At 33.8% G+C, this 23,411-nt stretch overlaps 1 protein-coding gene across 2 annotated transcripts; it reads left to right on the top strand.

Annotated features, from left to right (window-relative positions):
• Positions 1–971: 971 nt before the first annotated feature.
• On the top strand, positions 972–22,153 carry LOC106663140 (cyclic AMP-dependent transcription factor ATF-4). 2 transcript variants are annotated; one of them, XM_014387741.2, is made up of 4 exons: positions 972–1,143; positions 6,529–6,840; positions 21,271–21,500; positions 21,558–22,153. In XM_014387741.2, the coding sequence occupies exons 2-4, from the start codon at positions 6,594–6,596 to the stop codon at positions 21,993–21,995; spliced, it is 915 nt and encodes a 304-aa protein (XP_014243227.1). In that variant the 5' UTR covers positions 972–1,143; positions 6,529–6,593; the 3' UTR covers positions 21,996–22,153. The 2 variants fall into 2 exon arrangements, with proteins under 2 accessions (XP_014243227.1, XP_014243228.1); XM_014387742.2 differs by lacking the exons at positions 972–1,143; positions 6,529–6,840 and adding an exon at positions 10,869–11,285.
• Positions 22,154–23,411: the final 1,258 nt, after the last annotated feature.

The raw sequence follows: 23,411 nt of genomic DNA on the forward strand, positions 1-23,411 counted from the left end.
TCCTTACTCCCCCCCCCCAAAAAAAAAAATCTTAATACATAAAAGCTCGACATCCTTCGCTATTATAACGGTGAAAATCATTTCAAACCGGGTCGTCAAACTTGCCAGACAGCCTTTCACCTCCTTCTCAATATCATAACAGTATTTAAAAATTCTCTAGAAGATAAGAAATCAACAAGAGGGGAAAAAACTCTATCGTTCTTTTGTATTATGTAATCAAGTATTGAAGAGTTGAATTCCTGCAAATGGTTTTTCACAAAAATCACGTTTTAACTCTCGATATCTTCTCAAAGGCTCAAAATACAGATCTGAAAATGAGATTAAATATTTTCAGTCCTAAGAACATCAGCATGGGATTATTATATATTCATTATATTATATATTCGTTATATTATTCATTACATTCTCAACCAATACGTTTCATAAAGATTAATTAATTGAAAAAAGTTAATTGGTCAATCGGACCACGAACTTTAATGGATTCATTATAATGTAACTTAAGAGTTTTTTAAAATTTATAATCCTCAGTGAGTTTTAGAATATAGTCAAAAACCACGTGTTCAATAATGACTTCCTGGGGAAAAGTAGAATCAATTATACATCGGATAACGATTTCTTAGAAATAGGAACGAAATCGACTTTTTTTTTGCCTAGTCTGGCCAATTTCACAATAAATAATTGAGACCCAATAGGCGGCCCGCACCTTTTGGTGGCCCAAGAGAAGGGGGATCATCCAGATGACGCAATAAGCTGCGCGTTCCAGATCAAGAAAAAAGTAGAACCGCGATGACGTTCAAAAAAAGAATTTATCTTTTTAATCGTTTATTTCTGACTTAAAAAAAGGCAGAAGTTTAATGTTTTTTTAATAAGGTTTTTTTTATAAAAGCAAATATATTGAAATATAGTTTTTTTGTGTATTTTCAATTTTTTTGATGCGTATGAATACAGTATGTCGAGAAAGGTCGACGTCGAAGGGTATGCCTGGCGGCGGATCGATGGACTATCCCATTCTCTACCCATGTCCCGTAATAGTCGAACGTTATTTTCTCCACTTTTCAACACAGGCTGAAAATGGGATTCTAGAAGCTTTCTAAAGCGCTACGCGCACTTAGTGTGCAAGAGAGAGAATTTTTAAAAAATGCGGTAAGAGTTTTTTCGCCTTTTTTTTTTTTTTTGCTTTTGTTCCAGGTAAAGTATATTTTGACTCCCAGCAGACAGACGCTTCGTACGCTGTGAATCGATTCGAGCGGGCCCGTTCGGATTTATTTTTATCCTCGACCCCTTTGCAATACGTTTCTATTTAGTAGTACTCCACCTGGGAAATATGCACGTGTACACGCTTAGAAATAGCGTTAAAGCCGGCTGTACCTCCCTAAATTCACAAATTTAATTAAATTCCAGCCTAATTTGACCGCAAGAATAAATTAAAAAAGAAAAAATGCAAACAATGCAAAAAAATTTGTTTCTGCCAGTAGAGTACACAATGGGTGTCCATTAAACAGGATGAAGCACAGCCATTGCTGACTGATAATTTATTTTTATTACAAGAGCTTAATAAGAAACTTTATTTTATTTGTTAATTTCATATTCTAATCTTATAAGAGATGAGAGGATTCCTTGGTCATTGTCGCTTTAGGCGACTTCAGAATTGCCTGGTAGGGTTCAGGATTAATCAGGATACAAGAATCCAGGATATAGATGCTTCTGTATCAACTTCTTGCGGTTTTGAAGACAAATGGGTTGAAGACATCTGGGTGGTTAGAAAGGTTGATACTAAAAAACTTGGGGGCAATGGTTCGAAGAATTTTGGACTGGATTGGCTGGATTATTTGGAGGTTGGAATGCATGGTTGAAACCCATGGTTCCGTATGTATAGATTTGTTCGGAAATATACACGTGTACACGCTTAGAAATAGTGCTAAAGCCGATTAGAAATAAAGCTCCCCCCCCCCCAATTCACAAATTTAATTAAATTCCAGCTTAATTTGACCACAAAAATATATTAATTTAAAACAAAAGGAAAAATGAAAACTAAATTTTTGTTTCTGCCAATATACAGTACACAATGGGTATGCATTAAACAGGATGAAACAGTCATTGCTGGCTGACATAATAATAAATGCTAATAATTTATTTTTATTGCAAGAGTTCTACAAGCAACTTTATTTTATTTATAAACTTTATATTTTAAAATTATAAGAGTAGAGAGACAATTCGTTCCTCGGTCTTCAGGATCGTCTAGCAGCGTTCAGGATGAATCAGGTTTCAAGAGTCCAGAACATAGATGCATCTGTATTGACTTCTTGCGGTTTTGAAGACAAATGGGTTGAAGACATCTGTGTGGATAGTAAGATCGGTACTAGAAAGCTTGGGGCAATGGTTCAAAGAATTTTAAGCTGTAGTGGCTAGATTCTTTAATGGAATGCATGGTTTCACCCCGTATGTCTAGATTTGTTGTAATAACGTTTAGATGGCATTTATTTTACAAAAAGCAAGAATTTTGGTCTAGTTAATATTATCAGTTTTTTCCTTACACCAAGGTATTTCAAGTATGAGGTTATATGAACCCCTGCTGGTGTTTAAAAAAAATTGTAAGTATGCCAGTTTTGAAGTCAGGGCCGCTGGAATCGAACCCAAGACCTCTACCTTACAGTGATTAGTCGCAGTTTCAATGCCCTAGCCATTGCGGCCACCAACAATAGATATCACCAATTTGTTGAGAATAACCGATGCAGTCACAAAGAAGAATGTAATACCAAAGGAAAAAATTTCAACACCAACAGACGGGCAAAATGGACTGTAGCACAATGGTCACTATAATGAATACTATCTTGTCTGGTGAGGTCAAGGCAAAATTGGAACAGATCTGACCTCCCAGTCCAAAGAGTGTAAACAAAATTAATTAACTGTACAGGTTGATGCAGCTATTACTAATCAATATGAGGCTGAAATTTTAAAATTACCTAGCATTAAAGCTGAACTTTTTATAAGCGGACACTATAGCACAATTTTGTCTGCTTATTATTAGAATCAAGATATAGAAAAAATATTAAATTGTGATATTTCCTCTTGTGGACCGAGACAGAAAATGGCAAAATGCATAAATTCGTCTGAAGACCAACCCATTGAGGATAAACAGGCCGCAATCAAATTAGAGAAAAAAAAACTTTAGGTTAGTTAAGTGAAAGCAAAAACTAATTGAATTAAAAATTTCAATTGAATCTAATTTTCTTTTTCTAATGGACTTGTACGACTTGGACCCTTTTCTCCATCAGAATGAACCTTAATCGGTTTGTCACATTCACAATCTGAGACTGACCTAGGATATGCAAGAGTTGTGAGGGGTGTGAGACTTCCAGAAACATTACTGTCTACAAGTCATATGACATTTGTGGAATCCTGAGTTTTATTTTTGATGTCTGCTTTAAAAAAAAAACACCCTAGTTAGTAAAATAATTGAAATAATGTCATGGCAAATAAAATTGTCCTGTTATTAGAAGTGTTTCCTGATGCCAGATTTTGGTAGAAACGGTCCTTTCTTTTGTCTATATTTAAAAACATTAAAAACTAAATAGTTTTTGTACTTATGAACAATTTACAGTGTATATATGTTGAAAATAAATATTCCATAGTTGGCAGAACACTAGATTGGATTATATCAATGTCTTAAAATTGGCAATGGTATTTTAATTTATTGTGACTATAAACTAGCAACAAATTTTTTTTAAAAGTCAATTTAGGGTAGAAATGTATGTTCATGTTACATGTAATTAAGCAGTTATTCATTTACCGACAAGGGATAGCAATGCTAATATTAAAAATAAACCAATCCAGACTTTCATCATCTAGGAAATAATACGGGTATAAGTGAGATTCGTTGTTTCCTTTTTTTTAATTCAAACAGTAGCAAGTCCCAAGTAAATCATTAATTCAGAAAGAGAATATTGATCAGATTTTAAATAAAGAGATTCCATAGGGCTAAAGCTTCAGTGTGCTTAACAAAGATCCTGGTTGTTAAAATAGCAAGAAAATTCCCTTTATATGAGTAATCACTTTAAATATTGGCTTGGTTATTTAGCAAAGTTAAAGGATGACGCATTGATTATCGTGGTGATAAAGAAAATAAACACGTTCAGGATTCTTTTTTTACCTGTTAGTTTTTTGTTTTTTTAAATTTTGTTTTATATTTATGTAAACAAATTAAATATGGATAAAACAGACTACTGCAATAACTTGACAAATTAATCTATTGTAAAAATCCAATTTTTTTTATATTCGTATTGCAATCATTTATGATCTTTTGCACACAAAAATTTCTTCATGATTTTTTATTTTTTGGGGATGTTTTAGAAAAAGTTTTTAAGTATTGTTTTTAATTGTCATCCTGTTTTGTGTTTTTTTCTTTTTGCACAAATCTTCATTTATTGATAACTCAGCTAACTATAAATCACCTTTCAAATATCTTAAATTTTAACTGTATCAATTGCAGTTTAATTAATCTGGATGGCATTTTTCCCTGTACAGAATTGACTAGTTTAAATATGTCACATCTACCTATTAGAACATTTCATGACCACATTTATGAATGTGTTTTTCATTTATTTATTTTTAAATATAACATGAATAGCTTTACTTAAATTATTTTTTAAAAAAGCTTGGCATAGTAAATTGATTTAGTGTTGCATTATAAGGAGGGAAAGTCTTGTCTCAAGAAAAGATATTTCTTTAATAGTTCTAGATTATATCTTATTTTTGACTATGTTTATTGTTTAATTACATATAAAAATATATAAATTCTTAGCAGTTTTCCCTTTCACACATACTCATTTCATAGCACAAGAAAATATTCTCCCTACAGCGTACTTTTGTCTCAAATAGGTCAAAGCAATTCGAACTCTTGTAAGAATCGATGGAATGCTGCATAATTTATCCCAGGCTTAACGCAAGTTAATAACCGTTATGGATAACAAACTGTTATGCTATCTTTAAACGTACAGAGACATATCATTAAGGGTAATAATGCCCAAATTGATTTGCATATTTGATTGTCACAGGGAGAGTTTTTTTTTAAATAAATTTCTTGGCCTCAAGGTAACACGCTTTATCTCGGTTTAAGTTCGATCATACTCCAGTCACAACGACCATACTCAAATTGTAATAAATTACGGTAATCTTACAAATCTTCTATTCTCGTTTTGTAACAAACAAGATAAAGGAGATGGACATGTAAATCTCATAAATCTATTTCTTATCGTACTGGTTAAAGATTATCATTCATTCTAATCTCAATATATGTGTTAATTTTTTCTCCTTCTTATATCACAATTTTGACCAATAAAAATATAATAAATAAGATAATTAATTTTTTTTAAATAAAATATTTATTAATATCTGTATAATAATAATACATTTTGTAATTTTATGGAATATATATTTACAGTACACTGTCATGAGGAGAATGAGCAACAATTGTTGTTCTCCCAACCTTACACAAGGCTAGTCTTTGGCAAGGAGGTCCTGGGGCCATTTTCGCTTTAGTCATCTGACGGGATTATAGCAATGGATTATGTTAGATGTGGGCTGGGGTGAATGGAGAGTTTATCATGGTAATAAAATTTGGTGGGGATTAATTTATTTGAGGTCATTGTGGAGGGTGGTATTGGATAGTAGGGAGCATTGACTTAGGGGAGCATTTTGATTGGAAGGACTGAATTCATTGGGTATCGGTAAGTTTAACAGTGCCCCATAGTTCTAGTCCATGTGTCCAAATCGGTTTCAATAATATTCTGTCAGTTTCTTTTTTGTCGATAAGCTAGATTCAGATTTCCATCCTAGTAGTTTAAAGAGAAGTCCAAAGCATCCAAAAAAAAAAAAAAAAAAAAAAAAAAGCATCTGTTCAGTTCCTCTGTGCTTCCACAGGACAGTAGTCCAACCCTTGGTGGACTCGGAAGATTGTCCTGAGAGATAGGAGCGAAGTACTGGGTACAAGGCGTTTCAAAGGTGCTTTAGTTTAGGAACGTTCCCCATGCATAAAATTAACTAGATCAACTTGGGTTTGTTTAATTATTAACAACTATAGGAAGTGAAATGAAATTCACCAGGCTTCCCAAGGTGGGAAGAAAAAAAAAAAAAAACAGTTGAAAATGTTACCCTAGAAGTTTTCATACCATCTATGTGTTTGAGCTGCCAGATATCACGAAAATGTTCTTGTCTTAATTTTTATTTTACATTTGGCTGATTCTAAGATTATTTTGAAGGTGTATCCTTTAGCCTGTAACGACTGGGACATATTTTAAATTATCTTAAAAGACCTCCAGTAAAAACATATCCCCTGTGGATAACGAGAGTTTACTGTATGTTGTAGGAATCTCACAAATGTGGAATGTTTTGCATCATTCAAAATTATTCTATATTAATTAAGTTATAAGTACAAACCAAGTTTTATGCCAGAAAATATTCATGTTATATAATTTATAAATTTATATTTTGGTTAATTTTTAATTGGACGTTTTCTTTTCCCTGTTCCAGAGCCAAAATGGCGTTTTTACTTACTTTACTGTTAGTCGGGTCGACAACTGGACTATACAATTACAATGGAGACTTATACTACCAAAGGGCTTACCCAGGTCTGGAAGACCGAGCCGGAGAGCCCTCCCTCATGGGGAATTGATCTGCTCGGGGATGTGGAGCTTTGGGGGGCGAAGGACGCCACTTGGAAAAAAGACGCGTGGAAGTGCGAGGAGTGGGACATCAGCCACGGACTCCTCGGATCGCCGGAAGGGAGCTTATCGAGCGGCGAAGAGATCCTCGACGACATCGACGGAATCATAAAGAGCGAAGGTAATTCACAGTCGTTTTCATTAAGCCGTGACAAACAAAACAAGTTATTATGTAAATCGCCGTTTTCCATTAATATGGAACAGAAGGGGAACAAGTTTTTTCACCCTTCATTACACCCCGCATTGTTTTATTTGCAAAACATCAACAATGCTCCAGTTTCATTGCATAAAAGCCTGAACAAAAGAGAGAGAAAAATTTCTCTACATCATGATATTATAAATGATATCATCATATATTAAGAACTGACACAGGATGATGAGGTCAATTAGAAATAAATAAAATTGTTCCAACAAGCTCTCAGAGAATATACAAAAGAGTGCATTTGTTGTCCTTTTAACTGGAGTGTTTTCTTTCATCCTAATTAGCCTCGTCACTGATCGATTTTTAATGTATAATAATTATAGTCGATGGAGCATCATCAATTATATCGGAAATATACGATATATGAAGGAATGAGCAGGTGATAAAGATCCTTAATTCAGAACCAGTCTGACAGTCAACTAAATGTTTAAAAATATTGAAGACAGCTTGGACATTTCTTCAGAAGAAATGATTAGTTGGTCTCTTGAATATTGGAGATCTTGATTGTTTTTTTTTCTCTCTCTCTCTCTCTTTTGCTTAATGTGATCAATCAGTTTAAACATTTGTTGATGTATAGTTAAATAAATGCAAATCAGCGTTTAAAGAACAACAGATGACTTCATAGGTGTATAATTTCTTTAAAAAGTTAAAAAAAAAATTGAGACCATTTTAAACTTGACTGAGTGACATTCCTCATCGTGGAAATCCCTAATGATTGCATGTCCCGACAAATCCAAGTATACAAATTTATATGTAATTGTGAGTTTAAATTATTTATTATTCTATCAGGGTATTTATTCTTCAATACATTTTTTCTCCATAATTATTGTATTTATTATGTCGATTTTATGTTGTATATGTAGATTTTTGTGTAATTTTTTACTATATATATTTTCTTAATTATATTATATATAATGCTATGAACCACTCACTATCCTTTTTTATGGTAATAGACAGTTGCTATTCTATTTCTAATACACACAACCTCCCAACAACATGTACAGATCCATCAGCTTTCTTCCTGATATGTCCAAAATCTTACAAAAACTTTTAAAGCGACTAGACTTCATACCCTCTCACTAGTTCGGCTTCAATCTCATCATTCCAAGATCGAACAAGGCAATTGACGGTAAAGTTCGGTATTATTTGGGACTGCATTAGAGCCCTATCAGACGTTGGAGAAAACTTCAAAATACCCTTGTGTCTGGGTGCCAGGGCAGAGGGGAAATGAAGAGCCCAATAAATTGGCCAAGGAAGTTCAATGAGGACACCTATTGGTCCTGAACCCTTTTGTGCCTTACCAAACTGTCTAAAACACGGATCCATTAGACAATGGATTAATGATGTCCTCTACTCAATTGGAATGTAGCTCAGGACAGAGGCATGTGAAACAAAATTTATCAAAGGATCATCACAGATCTACTAATTAGGACGTGCTAGGACTAGAATGATAACTGGACTGCTAACTTGACACTGCAGACTCTGGAGATATATGTATAGATCCGGAATGGCAGGAATAAGCTGCAGATATTGCCAAGAAGAAACAGTAGAACATATCCTGTATTGGACTGAAGGCTATGTAGGCTGAGATTCCTAATTCTGGGAGAGGAAAAGCCAGAGCCTGAAGAATACCCATAAGAGCCCTTGAAAAAGCTTTGGGGTCTGGTAAAAAGCCTCAAGCTTATCGGGGAGCTCTAGATTAAAAAAAAAATGGAGTTGCACAAAAGACCAATACTGGTCATGGTTGCACAGGTTGTAAAGAGGCCAGCTCCTATGTAATCTATTCTAATCTTGGGTGTATTCCTAGATTTATCACAGACTGGCATCCGAGCTTTATAAACTTAAACACTTCCTACCCATTCCTTATCTTATCCTGAAATCCTACCTAACCAACTACTACTCCATGAGATGTGGCAACGAGTTCTTGGTAATCAGACGGAATCAAGCCAGTGTCCCACAAAAGGGCATTCTTGGTCCCATCCAATAAAGTATCTATACTGTTTACCTACTTACACATCCCAATTACCACTTAGCTAACAATGCAATTTTGTCCTTTGACTTGAATCCTATCCAAGCCACCTCTGATGCCCAAGAACACCTTGAGCTTTTAGAAGACAGGTGCAAAAAGTTGAAGATAAAATTGAATGAAGAAAAATGTACTTAGTGTAAATTCTCATTGGAAAAACTGTCTTGCCCTCCAAGTAAGTCAGATGTTTAGGACTATACCAGCAGACTGATGTGGAATCCCTTACACAAGACTTAAGAGACAACAGCTTGGACTACTACAAAGATTTCTAGGACCAAAATCTGACTTGATCGTCAAAACTAAACTAACCTTTACACTGCGACCAGGAACTGGGATGCCAAGCCATCGACATCCAGCGCGTCCAATCCTTCTGATCAAAAATCAAAGCATACTACATCACTAATCCCACTATCTATAATGACCTCAACATTCCTTTTGTCAATAAACGATATGTTCTCGATTCCAAAAGTTTCGCACCACCTCTTCCTAACCCTACTGCTCGAGCTATCTACACATTCCCATCCTGACAACCCACCACATCACCTTAATGATGTCCTCGAGACCTTGTTCATTAATCCTTCACACAGAGTACCATCTGTTTCTCATAGCATGCGATCTTCGGTGCAGTACTGGCCTTAGTGTTAGTATTGTGACCATTGAAAACAAATAACTAAAAAATTATTATAATAATAAATATACATTATTATAATTTTTAAGTCATCTAATTCTCGTCGAAATAATTGGCATTTCCCTCTGAATTTTCTTTGATATTATGAATCTGAGCAAGCCTTTAAATTATGCTTGCAACTTATGAACCTCCTCTGCAAGATCTAACGGGATGGTCATGAAATAATTATCCTTCTTGTCACCTTTGTTCTTTTCTAATGTAAAAAAAGAAATTCTTTTAACTAGATTTAACTATTCAAAAAAGTAAAGTTCATTGAAACATACGCATTGTATTGAAAATTATTGTGTATATGCTTCTTGATATCTGAGAACAATTAGAAAGAAAATATTTGCCTTGTAAACAGTGATAACTATCCTTAAATAGTTTAAGAAAAAGATTCCTCGCATCTTTAAAAGAACAAAACTATTTGTAATTTTTTTTTTAATGTTTGTAATTTCTGCATTAACGGTCATACATTTATTAAAATTTTGATTTTGAATAAAAATAGGGTAATAATCGTCCTGCATTATCATTTCAGTCCATACCGGTAATGGAAGAATACCAGCTGCAACATTCTTAAGCACATGATCTTAGTTTTCCTGATTTATTTTTATACAAACATTTTTATGTCCTCGTACAGGCTGTCCTCAATTTTATAATTTAAATCGAAGATATTTCTTTACAAACATTCAAACGTCTCAAGGCCCTTTCTATCTGATTCAGATTAATTATCATCAATTCTTGTTGAATATTCTAATCCAAGAATAATTGGTGAAATACTTGGATGAGGAGCATTTTGTTTGGTCATACTTTTAAATAATTTCATAATTTGATTGTTTACAGCTATTATAATTAAGTGCACATTGTACTTTAAATCCAGGCATTCTGAAAGATGCTGTGAAGTTTCCTGTAAAGCGTTCAGTTGTAAATTCATGAATATGATCAGAGGATGATAAAATAGTGAATAAAAGATTTTTTATGCGCATCTTCTGTTCATGTATGTCTCATCGTAAAACATAAAATCTTAAGTTATAAGTCAATTCCCTCAAATTTGACATCACTTAAACAAAAATGCTAATTGATTAATTAGTCTTGATTTCTCACCACTGTTTAAAAAAAAAGGAAAATTTATGTTCAATTTCAAAATCCACCAATGAAATTTTTCTAGGACAGAAACAAAATGCGTTGGGTTTATTGGATTTGTTGTTGGTGGGGAGAGATAATAAATTGGAGAGGGGAACTTGAAGGCCTCTCAGACCCAATTCACCACCAGACTTGTCGGAATCCAGTTCAGGAGAGACAGTTTTATTCCTAAGGACTTAGAAAGTAAAAGTGCTCGCTGTTTCAGTGTGTCGGTTTTTTACTTTCCCAGGCAAAATAATTTCCTAGATGCGTTTAAATGATCACTTGTGTTAGCATGCAGAGCTACTACAGGTGTACCTGGAGCCAACAGATAATTGTCAACTCACAAAAATTGGTCAAGAGAAGGTGAACTTTGTGCGGTCACCGTCTTGAACTTTATTCCATAAAGAAATATATACATTTGAAAAAAAATACACTTTAATCTTCAAAAATCTAATCGTTTAATTTTTAATTTGGTGAATATATTTTTTTAAAACAACATGTACGCCCTTCAGCCTCAAAACTTCATACCGCAGATTTCACAGCTGCGTGAGTAATTTTAATTTTATTTATTTGTATTGTTTATTGTGTATTTAATTTAATTCAGAGGAAATGGATATTCATAGTATAATTTCTTTGTACAAGGTCATCAAGATTTTCTCAATGGGAAGCTAATTTTTTTCCTTTGTTTTGTCAGACTTGATGTTCGTTATAATACAAACAATCCTCACAAAAATTTATTTTCAAAAGACCTAATTCACACTTGCTCATTTTAATTTCTTTAATTAACCGTACAGGATGGTAAACAAATTATTCTCTTGCCTCTCTTACAGTTATGCTGATTTTGGACCAATGTTTGACTCAAACTCCCTATCATAAGTTGCATTATTTGTTTCAACAATACAAAAAAAAAGAAAGAAGAAAAGAAAAATAGAAAATTAAAACAAGAAAACAATTTCACTTAGATCAATGATGACAAACATACCAAAATATAAAAACCATTTCTCCGAATTTTCTTGCATTCACAAATGAATGATTTGACTATATATTTCATTTTTGTTAAAACTAGGTTTTGATTTTATTATTATTAACCTATTACCTTCTTATTTTTTATATTATAAATAGCTCTAGGCCTAATTAAACCTAAAACTATTAGCATAAGCTAAAATATAATTAATTATATATTGTCCTTTATCGTTTTATGAGTAATTGAGATTGCTGCTGAGTGCACGGGAAATTAAATGGCATAGATTTCTCAAATTTTCCACACAAAACTTTCTGTTTGCGATTTCCTGTTTAATTTAATTTGTCTATCTTCTAAATATTTGTATATTGGATCCAATTAATGTTTCAAAATTGCCCCCCCCCCCAAAAAAAAAAATGTATAAATAGAAAAAATTAGAAAAATAATTTTACATATACACAAATATTTAATAAAAAGCTAGCTTTCGTTAAGACCCAATTTGATGCAAATGTGTGTACAAAATTCCAGATCAGATCCACAGAGATAATCTTCGATAGCCTCTTAAAAAAAGGGGCGAGTCCACAAGTTAATTTAAAAAATAGAACCTGCGGCATTCTTGAGATCCTTTTATACAGAAGATTAAAAAACGGAATAGGCTGATATCAAAAGTCCCATTTTTATCATCGAACCATCGAAAAATTTCAATAAAAAAATATTGTGAGAAAACAAAATCTACGACCTTAATAACAAATAACGGTCGCGCAATTCTTGAATCTTGCCTCTACAAGAAATCGCATTTTTTTACATTAAACGGAGATAAATTGCCATAAATTGTCCATTTCCCATAAAGATAATTGTCCAAAGGAAACTGCCACAAAGTTGAGGAAAATGTACCATCTTTGAAAAATCCTGCGTTTTGATAACCAGCTTTCTTTTTTCTTTTTGCTTTAGCCTGGCTGACCATAGCCATGCCTCGATTTATTCAATTATTAATTAACTAAAACATTCTAACGCATTGTACCCAATATTTTTAAAATATTACACAGTAGTATGTATTCCGGACGGCAAACTTGAACATCGCTCGATTCTAAAATTTTCATATAATTGAGTGGTATAATTTAAAAATTTCTTAATAGAAAATATTATATGTTTTCAGCATAACTGACGCACTCCTTAAAACATGGTTCGCCCGATTCCACCATCGAATATGTGTCAAATTTGTCATTTCTTTCTCTGTTAGTTTTGTAAAAGTATTCCGTTATAAATTGCCCTCAGTCTGCACACTAACAATATTTTTGGTCAGTCCGAAACTTTTGAGCCATTATGGTCCAATATCTAGGTTGTATATTTTTATGTATCTTCCTTTGTCATTACTTTCATATCGGTTTTGCCACTTTTCACAGTATTTCATTTTTTAGCATAAAATTCTGTGAAATGGTGTTTAAATTCTGATACTTGACCTTTTATTGTGTCATCTTTAGCTTGTTTACGTAATTTTTCGTTTGGCTCACTTTTTACCTTTTTTTAATATAGTTTATTTTTTCTTTTATTTTGTAAACCAAATGGTCGTCCGACGCTTTTATGTTTCTATTTTTGAGCTTTAGCAGGGTAACTTAGACTATCTGTAATTATCAGGAATTGTCTATAGAAGAACTTAAGGGCGTTTGAAATAGCGTGTACTCGGCTATATAAATACTAATATCTTGGGGAATTTAATCAAACCTTCAAATTTATTGATTTGGCCATACAAGTGTAACGTATACCCGTTTCCATTTTTTAACCATCTGTGTAAATACAGCGGTAATCTGGCCGTTAATTTCATTTCGTATCATGCTGTTCAGTATATTGGGATCCAAGTTTTTGAAATGTACGTCAGCGATGAGGGGCGTGCTCATCATATGCGACCATACCTATCCCTAACCAGTAGGGACTGGATTTATTCGACCAATATAAACCAAAGTTTTTGTACACGGTAAGTGTAATTTGGAATATATACTTGGTTGTCTTCTGAGATCCAAGGGGAGTCTGGATATTCTGTCGACAATATGTCAGCCGGAATGTTTTTTAAATATCCCAGACATAGACGGATACATTTATTGGTGATTAAATCTAATCTTTTAAGTTCAGACTATACAGCATTGTCGTATAGAAAGCATCCGTAATCGAAAATATTTCTAGATCTATAGAAAAGTAGAGGCATTGAGGGTTCCTACTCCATTTATTAAAATTGATTTTTAAAACGTTCGGATATCTTTCGACGTTTTTGCATAAACTTTCTTTGTCTAGGCCAACTCAGTTTGACGTCTAGATACAAGCCTAGAAATTTACATTCTTTGACTACTTTGTCATTTAATAGCGTTTATTTTTCACCAACAGGGAGTTTTCTTTTCCTTGTGAATGGACATATAACATAATCATTCAGTTTATAGTTAGCCGTGATGTAATAATTAAACATTCCCTCCTTTACTTGATTTAAAGCCATTTTGGACTCTATCCCTCGCATAAAAGCAAATATCCGCATTTTTTTACACGGTCACAACAACACTAATGCTAGCTAAATTCATTAGATTTCGTGGTCGATTGACCAAATAACTTCTTTCAATTAATTAATCTTTATGTAAGGTATTGGTTGAGATAAAAAAAGTCAATGTCACGAGCGGGATTCGAACCCACGACCTTCGGCTACCGCTGCTCTACCACTTGAGCTAACGTGACTTCGATCCACTCAGGCACCAACTGACCATCTCTAGCGCTAAAAATGAAGGAATCCATTAAAAACCCATCTTTCTTTTAACTAGTAACGAAAACGAAGCAACAACTTCCATTAAAAAATATCTTCATACTTTATTACTTGAAACTTATGGAACCGGTTCACCAAGAAAACTTGGCACTGTTAACTTGTACGATTCATTTGAAAATGAAGGAACAAGTTCCATTAAAAAAACCTTCATACTTTCATCTTGATTATTTGTAAATTACGGAACAGGTTCCACCAAGAAAACTTGGCACTGTTAACTTGTACGATTCATCTGAAAATGAAGGAACAGTTTCCATTAAAAAAACCTTCATACTTTTATCTTGATTAAGTAATTCTTCATTCGAAAACGAAGCAACAACTTACATCTAAAAACCTTCATACTTTCATCTTGATTATTTGAAAATTATGGAATAGGTTCCATCAAGAAAACTTTACACTGTTAATATGTACGATTCATTTGAAAATTAAGAAACAGGTTCCATTAAAAAACCTTCATACTTTTATCTTGATTACTTGTGCTCTTCATTCGAAAACGAAGCAACAACTTACATCTATAAACCTTCATACTTTTATCTTGATTATTTGAAAATTATGGAACAGGTTCCACCAAGAAACTTGGCACTGTTAACTTGTACGATTCATCTGAAAATTAAGGAACAGGTTCCATTAAAAAACCTTCATACTTTTACCTTGATTTCTTGTGCTCTTCATTCGAAAACGAAGCAACAACATACATTTAAAAACCTTCATACTTTCATCTTGATTATTTGTAAATTATGGAACAGGTTCCACCAAGAAAACTTGGCACTGTTAACTTGTACGATTCATCTGAAAATGAAGGAACAGGTTCCATTAAAAAACCTTCATACTTTTATCTTGATTAAGTAATCTCTTAATTCGAAAACGAAGCAACAACTTACATTTAAAAACATTCATACTTTCATCTTGATTATTTGAAAATTATGGAACAGGTTCCACCAAGAAAACTTGGCACTGTTAACTTGTACGATTCATCAGAAAATGAAGGAACAGGTTCCATTAAAAAACCTTCATACTTTTAACTAGTACTAATCACTGAAAAACGAAGCAACCATTTTAACTTATTGGTTTCATTGTAAATGAAGGATGTCCATTGAAACCCTGGATACTTTTAACGTAAATACTTGTACGTTTCATTCGATATTAAAAGAAGAAGTTCAATTATTAACTTGTATGCTTCATTCAAAAACGAAACAACTTCTATTAAAAAACCTTCATACTTTTATCTTGATTCCTTGCGCTCTTCATTCGAAAACGAAGCAACTTACATCTACAAACCCTTCATACTTTATCTTGATTACTTGAAAGTTATGGAATGGATTCCAACAAGAAAACTTCACATTCTTAACATGTTGACTTCATCCGTAAATAAAGGAACAAGTTCCATCAAAAACCTTGCTTCGTTTAACGAATACATACACGCTTCGTCCAATATTAAAAGAACAAGTGCCGTCAAATACTTTCTTACTTATTCATCAAAACCATGCTTTTAACTTGATGCTTGTACGCTTCAATACTATAATTAATAAATCATACTTCATTTTTGAATGAGAGTAACCCCTCTATGCTTTTCGGTTTTAACATATTCCAACATTATGGTAATTTCATTCTCTAGGAGATTTTACATTTTACTGGAATCGAAAGAGGCAAACTCGGTTGAACGACCCTAGATCCTTTCCAAAAGGATAAAATAATCATCTCGGCCCCGAGTACAGAGTCCGAACAAATTTTTGCCCCCTGTTATTATCGGAAGTGAGATTATCCGACTGGCCCCGTTTTGTTTACAAGTCCAAAAAAATATTTAATTAATTTTCTTTATAACAGTAAGACCATTTTAAAAGGAAAAAACATGCGATTGTACATGGTTTTTTTATATTATTATTCAGCGTGCCGTTTCCCCTTAGTTATAATTATTTTGAAAGTTTTAAATTTATTTGGGTTTTCAGCCAATTTACACGATTATTTTGATTGTCTTAAATATTACCCTGTCTAGATTTTAAGGTTCTAATATGAACAAAATCAGACTTTGGCCCATTGTCTTTTTGGATTATTAGTTCTATTAACACAAGACCGTTTGAAATTTTTCCTCAATTTGACACATTTATTTGCAGATATCAACTTATTTTTTTATTTTAATCTAATTTTTTCCCTGGTGGCTTGAAAGTTTAGAGTTTTACACATTTATTAGTCTATTTTAGCAAAATGCCTCCTGTTTTCTAACGTGAAGCAATGAGATAAATTTCAATATTAAATCTCCATTTTCCATATTTGTAAACATCGTTAGGTTTATAATCTTAATTGTGTTTAGAAGTGGGGAATTCTTATACATAAAAACCAAACTGACTGGATTCGGTAGGAACCAGTTTTCCAAATATTTTCTACCTCCACCGTCTTATTTTGGAAGTAGAGCACGTTGTAGACAAAAATACAGAAGGAGGAAAAGAGGAACAATATTTCTTTTTAACGGCCAATTTTGGTCAGCAGGAAAGGTTCCACACATCTAGAGAATTTCAACTAGACAAACTTAAAAATAAAGTTAAGGATAGACAAATGTCCTTTGACATTTCATCCACATTGACTTTCGGATCAGACGAAAATCGCATAATTTTAACATATTCGTATCGAAATATAAAATTTCTTTTGTACTTAGTGTAATGGATAAATTTTTTATTGACTTGTTATCCTTTCACTGATTTTTTAACTAAATCTACGGATATTCGTCCTATTCACTATTGACTCTTTACCATCTGAAAGTATCAAAATGTCAAGTTATTGACTGTACGGATTGACTTGCTTAACCCCCTCTTATTTCCTATCTAAAATTATCAAGTTTTCTGCTCATTTACTAGGTTGAAATACCCCATAAATATCAAGATTTCAATTTATATTTATTGGATTTATTTTAAAACCTAATCGGAAAGAATCATAAGCCTTGGCTGGAGGAATATTCGTATTATTGTCTTTTCTAATGAAATAATAATTTTATCTCCAGTTATCAAGATATCGACTAGATGGGTATTACGTTCTATTGCACGCATTATCTAATTTGTATTGACGCACTTTTTAACCCCATCTATCATTTCATTCTTGAGACTGATAAAATATATTTTTTTGCTTGACCTACCTGTTCTCGAAGTTACTAATGGATATAACGTTGCAGACTTACTCTGACAGCCAAAATCTATTTATTGACTACATTTATATATGTTTTAGTGACCTATCCATTATAGAATTTGTTAACTGAAAGAATCCAAACTTAGACTGAATGTATTCTTTCTATTGACTAAAGTCATTGCTAGGATTTATCCGAAAGTAATCAACATTTCTAGAGCTTCGTAATTATATTGTACGTTCTATTGACCTTTTCCCTTTTTAATTATTAAAATAATGAAACTTCTACTTATTGACGTAATTTTCTATTGACCTATTGTTAGCCTCCCTGGGATTTAACCTTATTGTTAGTTCACCACTTTCGTGGTCCGCTTGACCAATTAACACATGACAATTAATTAAGGTTTTTAGTTGAGATGAAAAAAGTTAATGGCACGAGAGGGATTCGAACCCACGACCTTCGGCTAGATACGCCGCTGCTCTACCACCTGAGTTATCGATAGCTCAGGTGGTAGAGCAGCGGCGTATCTAGCCAAAGGTCGTGGGTTCGAATCCTTCTTGTGCCATTAACTTTTTTTCATCTCAACTAAAAACCTTAATTAATTGTCACTTATTGTTAGTATTAGTTGGTGCTGTTTTGTTGTTGGTGTTGAAATTTCAATTATCTCACGTTTCACTACATATTGGAGTTTCTTTGGACTGAAATTATTGGCTGCAAAAAACCCAAAAATAGTGGTGAAACTTGAGATAATTAATCGTATACAAACTTAAGTTTCTTGAAAACTCAGGCTTTAATGACTTGATGGATAAACGATGACTTCCTGGTATCCTTCTTACTAGTTACCCTAATTCATCAAGACTTCGANCATCTTTTAAACTATTTAAAAATTAATGATTACTTGCTTGCATATATATTACGCAGGGCGGGCGACCAAGTCCCGAGGGGTTAAATGCCTGGGTAGACTCGTACCCCATCCCTAAATTTTCAGGTCCGGGACTTGATCGGTTTACGTGTCCTGCATAAACCTCTTGGACTTGTCCACAAACCCCAAGATTTTGGACTATTTTATCTCGGGGAGTGATTTGGTAATGTCCTCTCCTTCAAAAGTTTCGAATCTATACCTGGCGTACCTATCACACTCTGCGAGGTAGTGCCGTGACGTTTCTTCTTTTATTTCACAAAAACGGCAGAAGGGGTCTGGTAAAATACCCATTACGAAGAGGTGTCTTCTCAAAGGGCAATGGCCCGTCAGGATACCTATCAGCCTCCTAATTCCCTTCCTTGAGTTAGAGAATAGCCATTTCGATTCTTTTGGTTTGATCAACGACAAACGCAGTATTTGAGCCTTCTTTGGCCAGGCTATCCGCCTCTTCATTGCCATAGTGTCCTTTATGTGCTGGTATCCAAATGAGGGTTACCTATTCTCATACCTAGAAGTGATCCTATTGATAAGTTCAACAGTTTCCTCCACCAGCCTAGATGTTGATAACTCTTTTTGTAATGACCAAAGACTGGCCTGACTGTCGGAAAAAAATTCTAATATCTTTTCCCTTGATTTTATTATCCATAAGTGTTCTGCAGCAAACATTAATGGCCCATATTTCCGCCTGAAAAACGGAGGTGTTATTGCCAAGAGGGGAGGAGATGCTGATCCTTCCATCTTTTAAACTATTTAAAAATTAATGATTAGGGATGGTTCGACTTTTTGATTTGATGGATGTACGTTTTATTAACATTGTTATCCTCCATAAGATTTTTCTAATTGTTTCAATTAATTATTCTTTTTATGTAAGGTGTTGTTTGAAATGAAATAGTCAGTGTCACGTGCGGGATTCGAACCCACGACCTTCGGTTCAATAGGCCGCTACTCTACCCTACCAACTTGAGATATCGTGACTTCTAATAAAAAGAGTAATTAATTGAAATAAATAATTTGGTCAGTTAGACCACTAAATATAAATGAATTAATATGGTATTATCTGGATGGTAATATGTTTTATTGACCTCAATGTTTACCTTATTAGTTACCTTAATTCATCAAGGCTTTAAATTTATTGACTTGATGGATATAAGAAGAAGAAAAATAACTTTATTCTGGGACTAGTGTCCCCTAAGAATAATTTACATGAAATAAATAAAGGATATACTTTCTATTTGACCACATTTTGCTGTTTAGTCTTTATCTTTCACCACTTCGACTTATGGACTTGTGCTTTGCGAGTCTTTTAAGATTTAATGAAATTCATCAAGATTTCGATTTATTGGATTTATAGATATATTTGCCAGTCTTCATTCTATTGCCCTCATTGTTGTTATCCTCTCTTGGATTTATTTATCGTATGAAACTTAAACTATCAAGGTTTAATGGTTGCACTGACATCATTAGTTATCCTCCAGTTAGCTTAATCTTTCAAGATTTCGACTTCTTTTCTAAACTATAAGGGTTTATTGATAATGTTATATTGACATCATTAGTTATCCTCTAGTTAGCTTAATCTTTCAAGACTTCGACTTAATGACTTCTTTTCTAAGCTATAAGGGGTTTATTGATATTATATTGNTGTCTTTCTCTCTAGGATTTATACGACTTTGTTGTGTGAAACTAACAGAGCTAATTTTTGATTGGCTTGATGAAAATAGGCCCATTGATCTGTTTATTGTCAGTTGTAATTCTATTGATTTGTATTTATAAGAAAAATGTCCCTTCAGTGGCGGCCTCGACTGTCTGAAACTATTACGGTTGATTGATTGATTTGATTGGTTTTTTTCAACTGCTAAGGAAGAAGAATATTTTAGCTTGTTCTAGGTTCTATGTATTGATTTATGTATTAACGTTTTTCCACTTTTTCTGGTATACCACTCCAGGTTTTCTGCGTATTTACTAGCGGATATACTTCGCCCTATTGTTAAAACTGCGTCGTTGTATCAATATATTTTTTTTTAAGCCTTCGGCTTATTCATTTATCCGGTAGTGTTTCATCATAGAAAATTACCATAAAATGCCCCCCGCCCCCGCCGGGTATGAAATTTATGTTTGCAGTCATCAGTCTCCCGCGCTTTAATTTTAATTGACATTCCGCCCTCGGTTCTCTCGAACTCGATGGACGGCAAATTGAAAAATTGACATCAATTATTATTGCGTCGTAACTGTTAGAAACGGGACGCCAGGTCAAAAGTGGCACGGGCCTCCCTCCTCTTGTTTACGCCTCGTGGTAGGCCAGGTAAAGAGGGCCCGTTTATACCAAGGACAGCATGTTTTTGCTCCAAGCCATTCCTGATCCTTCCTTGGCAAAAACATGGCCTATTGCCCATAAAAATGACGAGAGAAAAAATGTTTAAAAAAAATAATATGGGTATTGTGGATCCTGTCCTATGGCATAGGACAATCAAGAAAATTAATGGCATGAGTTTTCATCCCTTTTCTTTTCAAAATTGACAAAAAGAAAATAAATTTGATATGTAGAAAACATATAACTACGATAAACACAAGGTTAAAAATTAAATATCTTGACTAAAACCCTTCCTCGATTATTTCCATTCCTTTAAAATATCATTTTATTGTAGATTTTGTTTAGTTAAGCCTACTTTCTACAAGAAACAATTTTAGGATTTTTTTGTATTTATTACGTATATTCCACACTCCCATGGATTTTTGTTTCAGATTGGCCAGAAGGTCTGTATGAAGGGTATGACAACATGGATGTCTGGGACTGCTACAAAAATTTTACACCCATGGCAGTGCCAAATGTGCAACAGGAGCTACCAATGGTCATTCCAAGCCAGACTGACCTGCTGCGGGAATTTGAAGATGTTTTGACTCAGACAACTGAATCTCTCACGCCTCCAGACAGCCCGCAGTCGCAGGAACAAATATTCATCAATATTCTTGAGGTAGTTATTTTATTTATTTTGTTAATCTTGTAATTGATTTGTTTTTTCCTCTCGTAGGAAATGAACCCTGGTGAGGTAACAACAACCCAGCTTGTGGATAACACTGAAAAGCCGAATGTCGCCGCCTGCTCGCCGTTGTGTGTCGAACCTTGGTCAAGCCCGTCGCCGAGCCAAAGCGATAGTGGTTACGATGACCCAGATTGGTCACCGGGCGACTGGTCTCCCGGGCAGACAGTACCTGAACCGAAAAGGTCCCACCGCAAGACTACAACGACCGAGGAGCGCAAGCTTCGTAAAAAGGAGCAGAACAAGAATGCCGCCACTCGCTACCGTCAGAAAAAGAAGCAAGAGATGGAAGGAATAATGGGCGAGGAGAAAGGCCTACAAGATGAAAACGATCGTCTTAAAACCGACGTCACAGAAATCACCAGGGAAATCCGATACCTCAAGTCCCTCATGAGAGATCTCTTCAAGGCCAAGGGCCTCCTCAAATAAATTTCCAACGTCCTCGACTCCCAAAAACTCCACATTTCCATTTCTTTCACCTTCCGTTCAATTGATACAGTATGACGCTTTCATTAGCCGATGTTTTTCTTATTGTTCTGGTAGGTGAAAGGACTGCAGCATGTCCTGGTCGACCCGAATTGAATTCATTAACAAACAAAAATACTTTCATTTAAATTCACCAAACAAAAATATGTTTTAATAAGCACTTGGGCAACGACCGGGGATGATTTTATCTAATTTTTTTCAATTTATTAAAAAAAAAGTAATCTATGTTGTGTCTATTTTTAATTTTTTTAAAGTTTTTAATTATCTATAATAAATTTGTAAAGGTTCTGGTTGTTATTTTAGATTTATCCTTAGTCCTCTTAAATATTACACATTTATATTGTTGTTTTTTATCGTTTTATTATCTTCAATAATAAAACACATCATGTAATCTAATGGTTTTTATTTTGTCTACCTATATATTAAAACAATTAAAACTTATTAGATAAGCTTTCTCTTTTGATTTTTAGCTGCATAGTTAATCATTCATCTTCATAAATAAGCTAATTATTTTATGAAAGTAGCTTTCTAAAATTAAAATATTTTAAGAGACCGCTAAGCACATAGTTGTTATTACTTATTTCTAATTTTTACACACCAGACTGTAAATAGAGAAAAGAATTTTATTTATAATTCTCTGTATCTTTGAGTACTGGTTATGTAAACAAGTCCTTTGGTTAATCAGTACAATAGACTCTCGTCCACGTTTTCACTAATCCGTGGTAACCACCCCTAGTTGAGTTGTAGAGGAGAGTGGGAACGCAATGTATCACAGAAAAACAACTGACCGTAGTTGAATTCTTACTGGAAAATGAAAAAAAAAACTCGAAATATGTCTACCTTAAGTTCATAACTTTGATGATTGGCATATGCGATTCAGAAAAGTGTTTGGTATGCAGAGGAAAATGCTTCAAAGCCTGAAATTTGAGTTGTTTCAGTTTTTGTTTGAGTTGTTTGCTTGACAGCGGTCCGGGAGGGGAGTACGAAAAATGTTTTTTTTAAGCACTTGGCCAAAGACCAGGGATGATTTTATCTTTTTTTTTTTTTTCCAATTTATTTATAAAATGCATAATTTCTTCGGGGTTGAACAACTAACGAGAAGGAAGAAAAACAAGAAAATACTCCTTTCCTTGTTTCTTATATTTTCTGGTGGATGTCCCTGGGCCAAGGATAACTGGGCTGTCGCCACAATCCAAGTGGCAAGTTTGGTTTATATTATATGTTGCATAACTGCTAAAACGGACTGTAACAAACTTTTAAAAAAATCTTTGAACAAGAAAATTTGCTTAATGATGAATCTTTTAATACAGATCAAACGCTTATAAAGTCAAGACAGTTTAACACTCAGACCAACTGTGG

This window comes from Cimex lectularius, unplaced genomic scaffold, assembly GCF_000648675.2.
Source record: "Cimex lectularius strain Harlan isolate CLEC.00 unplaced genomic scaffold, Clec_2.1 scaffold131, whole genome shotgun sequence".
Classification (NCBI taxonomy): Eukaryota; Metazoa; Arthropoda; class Insecta; order Hemiptera; family Cimicidae; genus Cimex; species Cimex lectularius.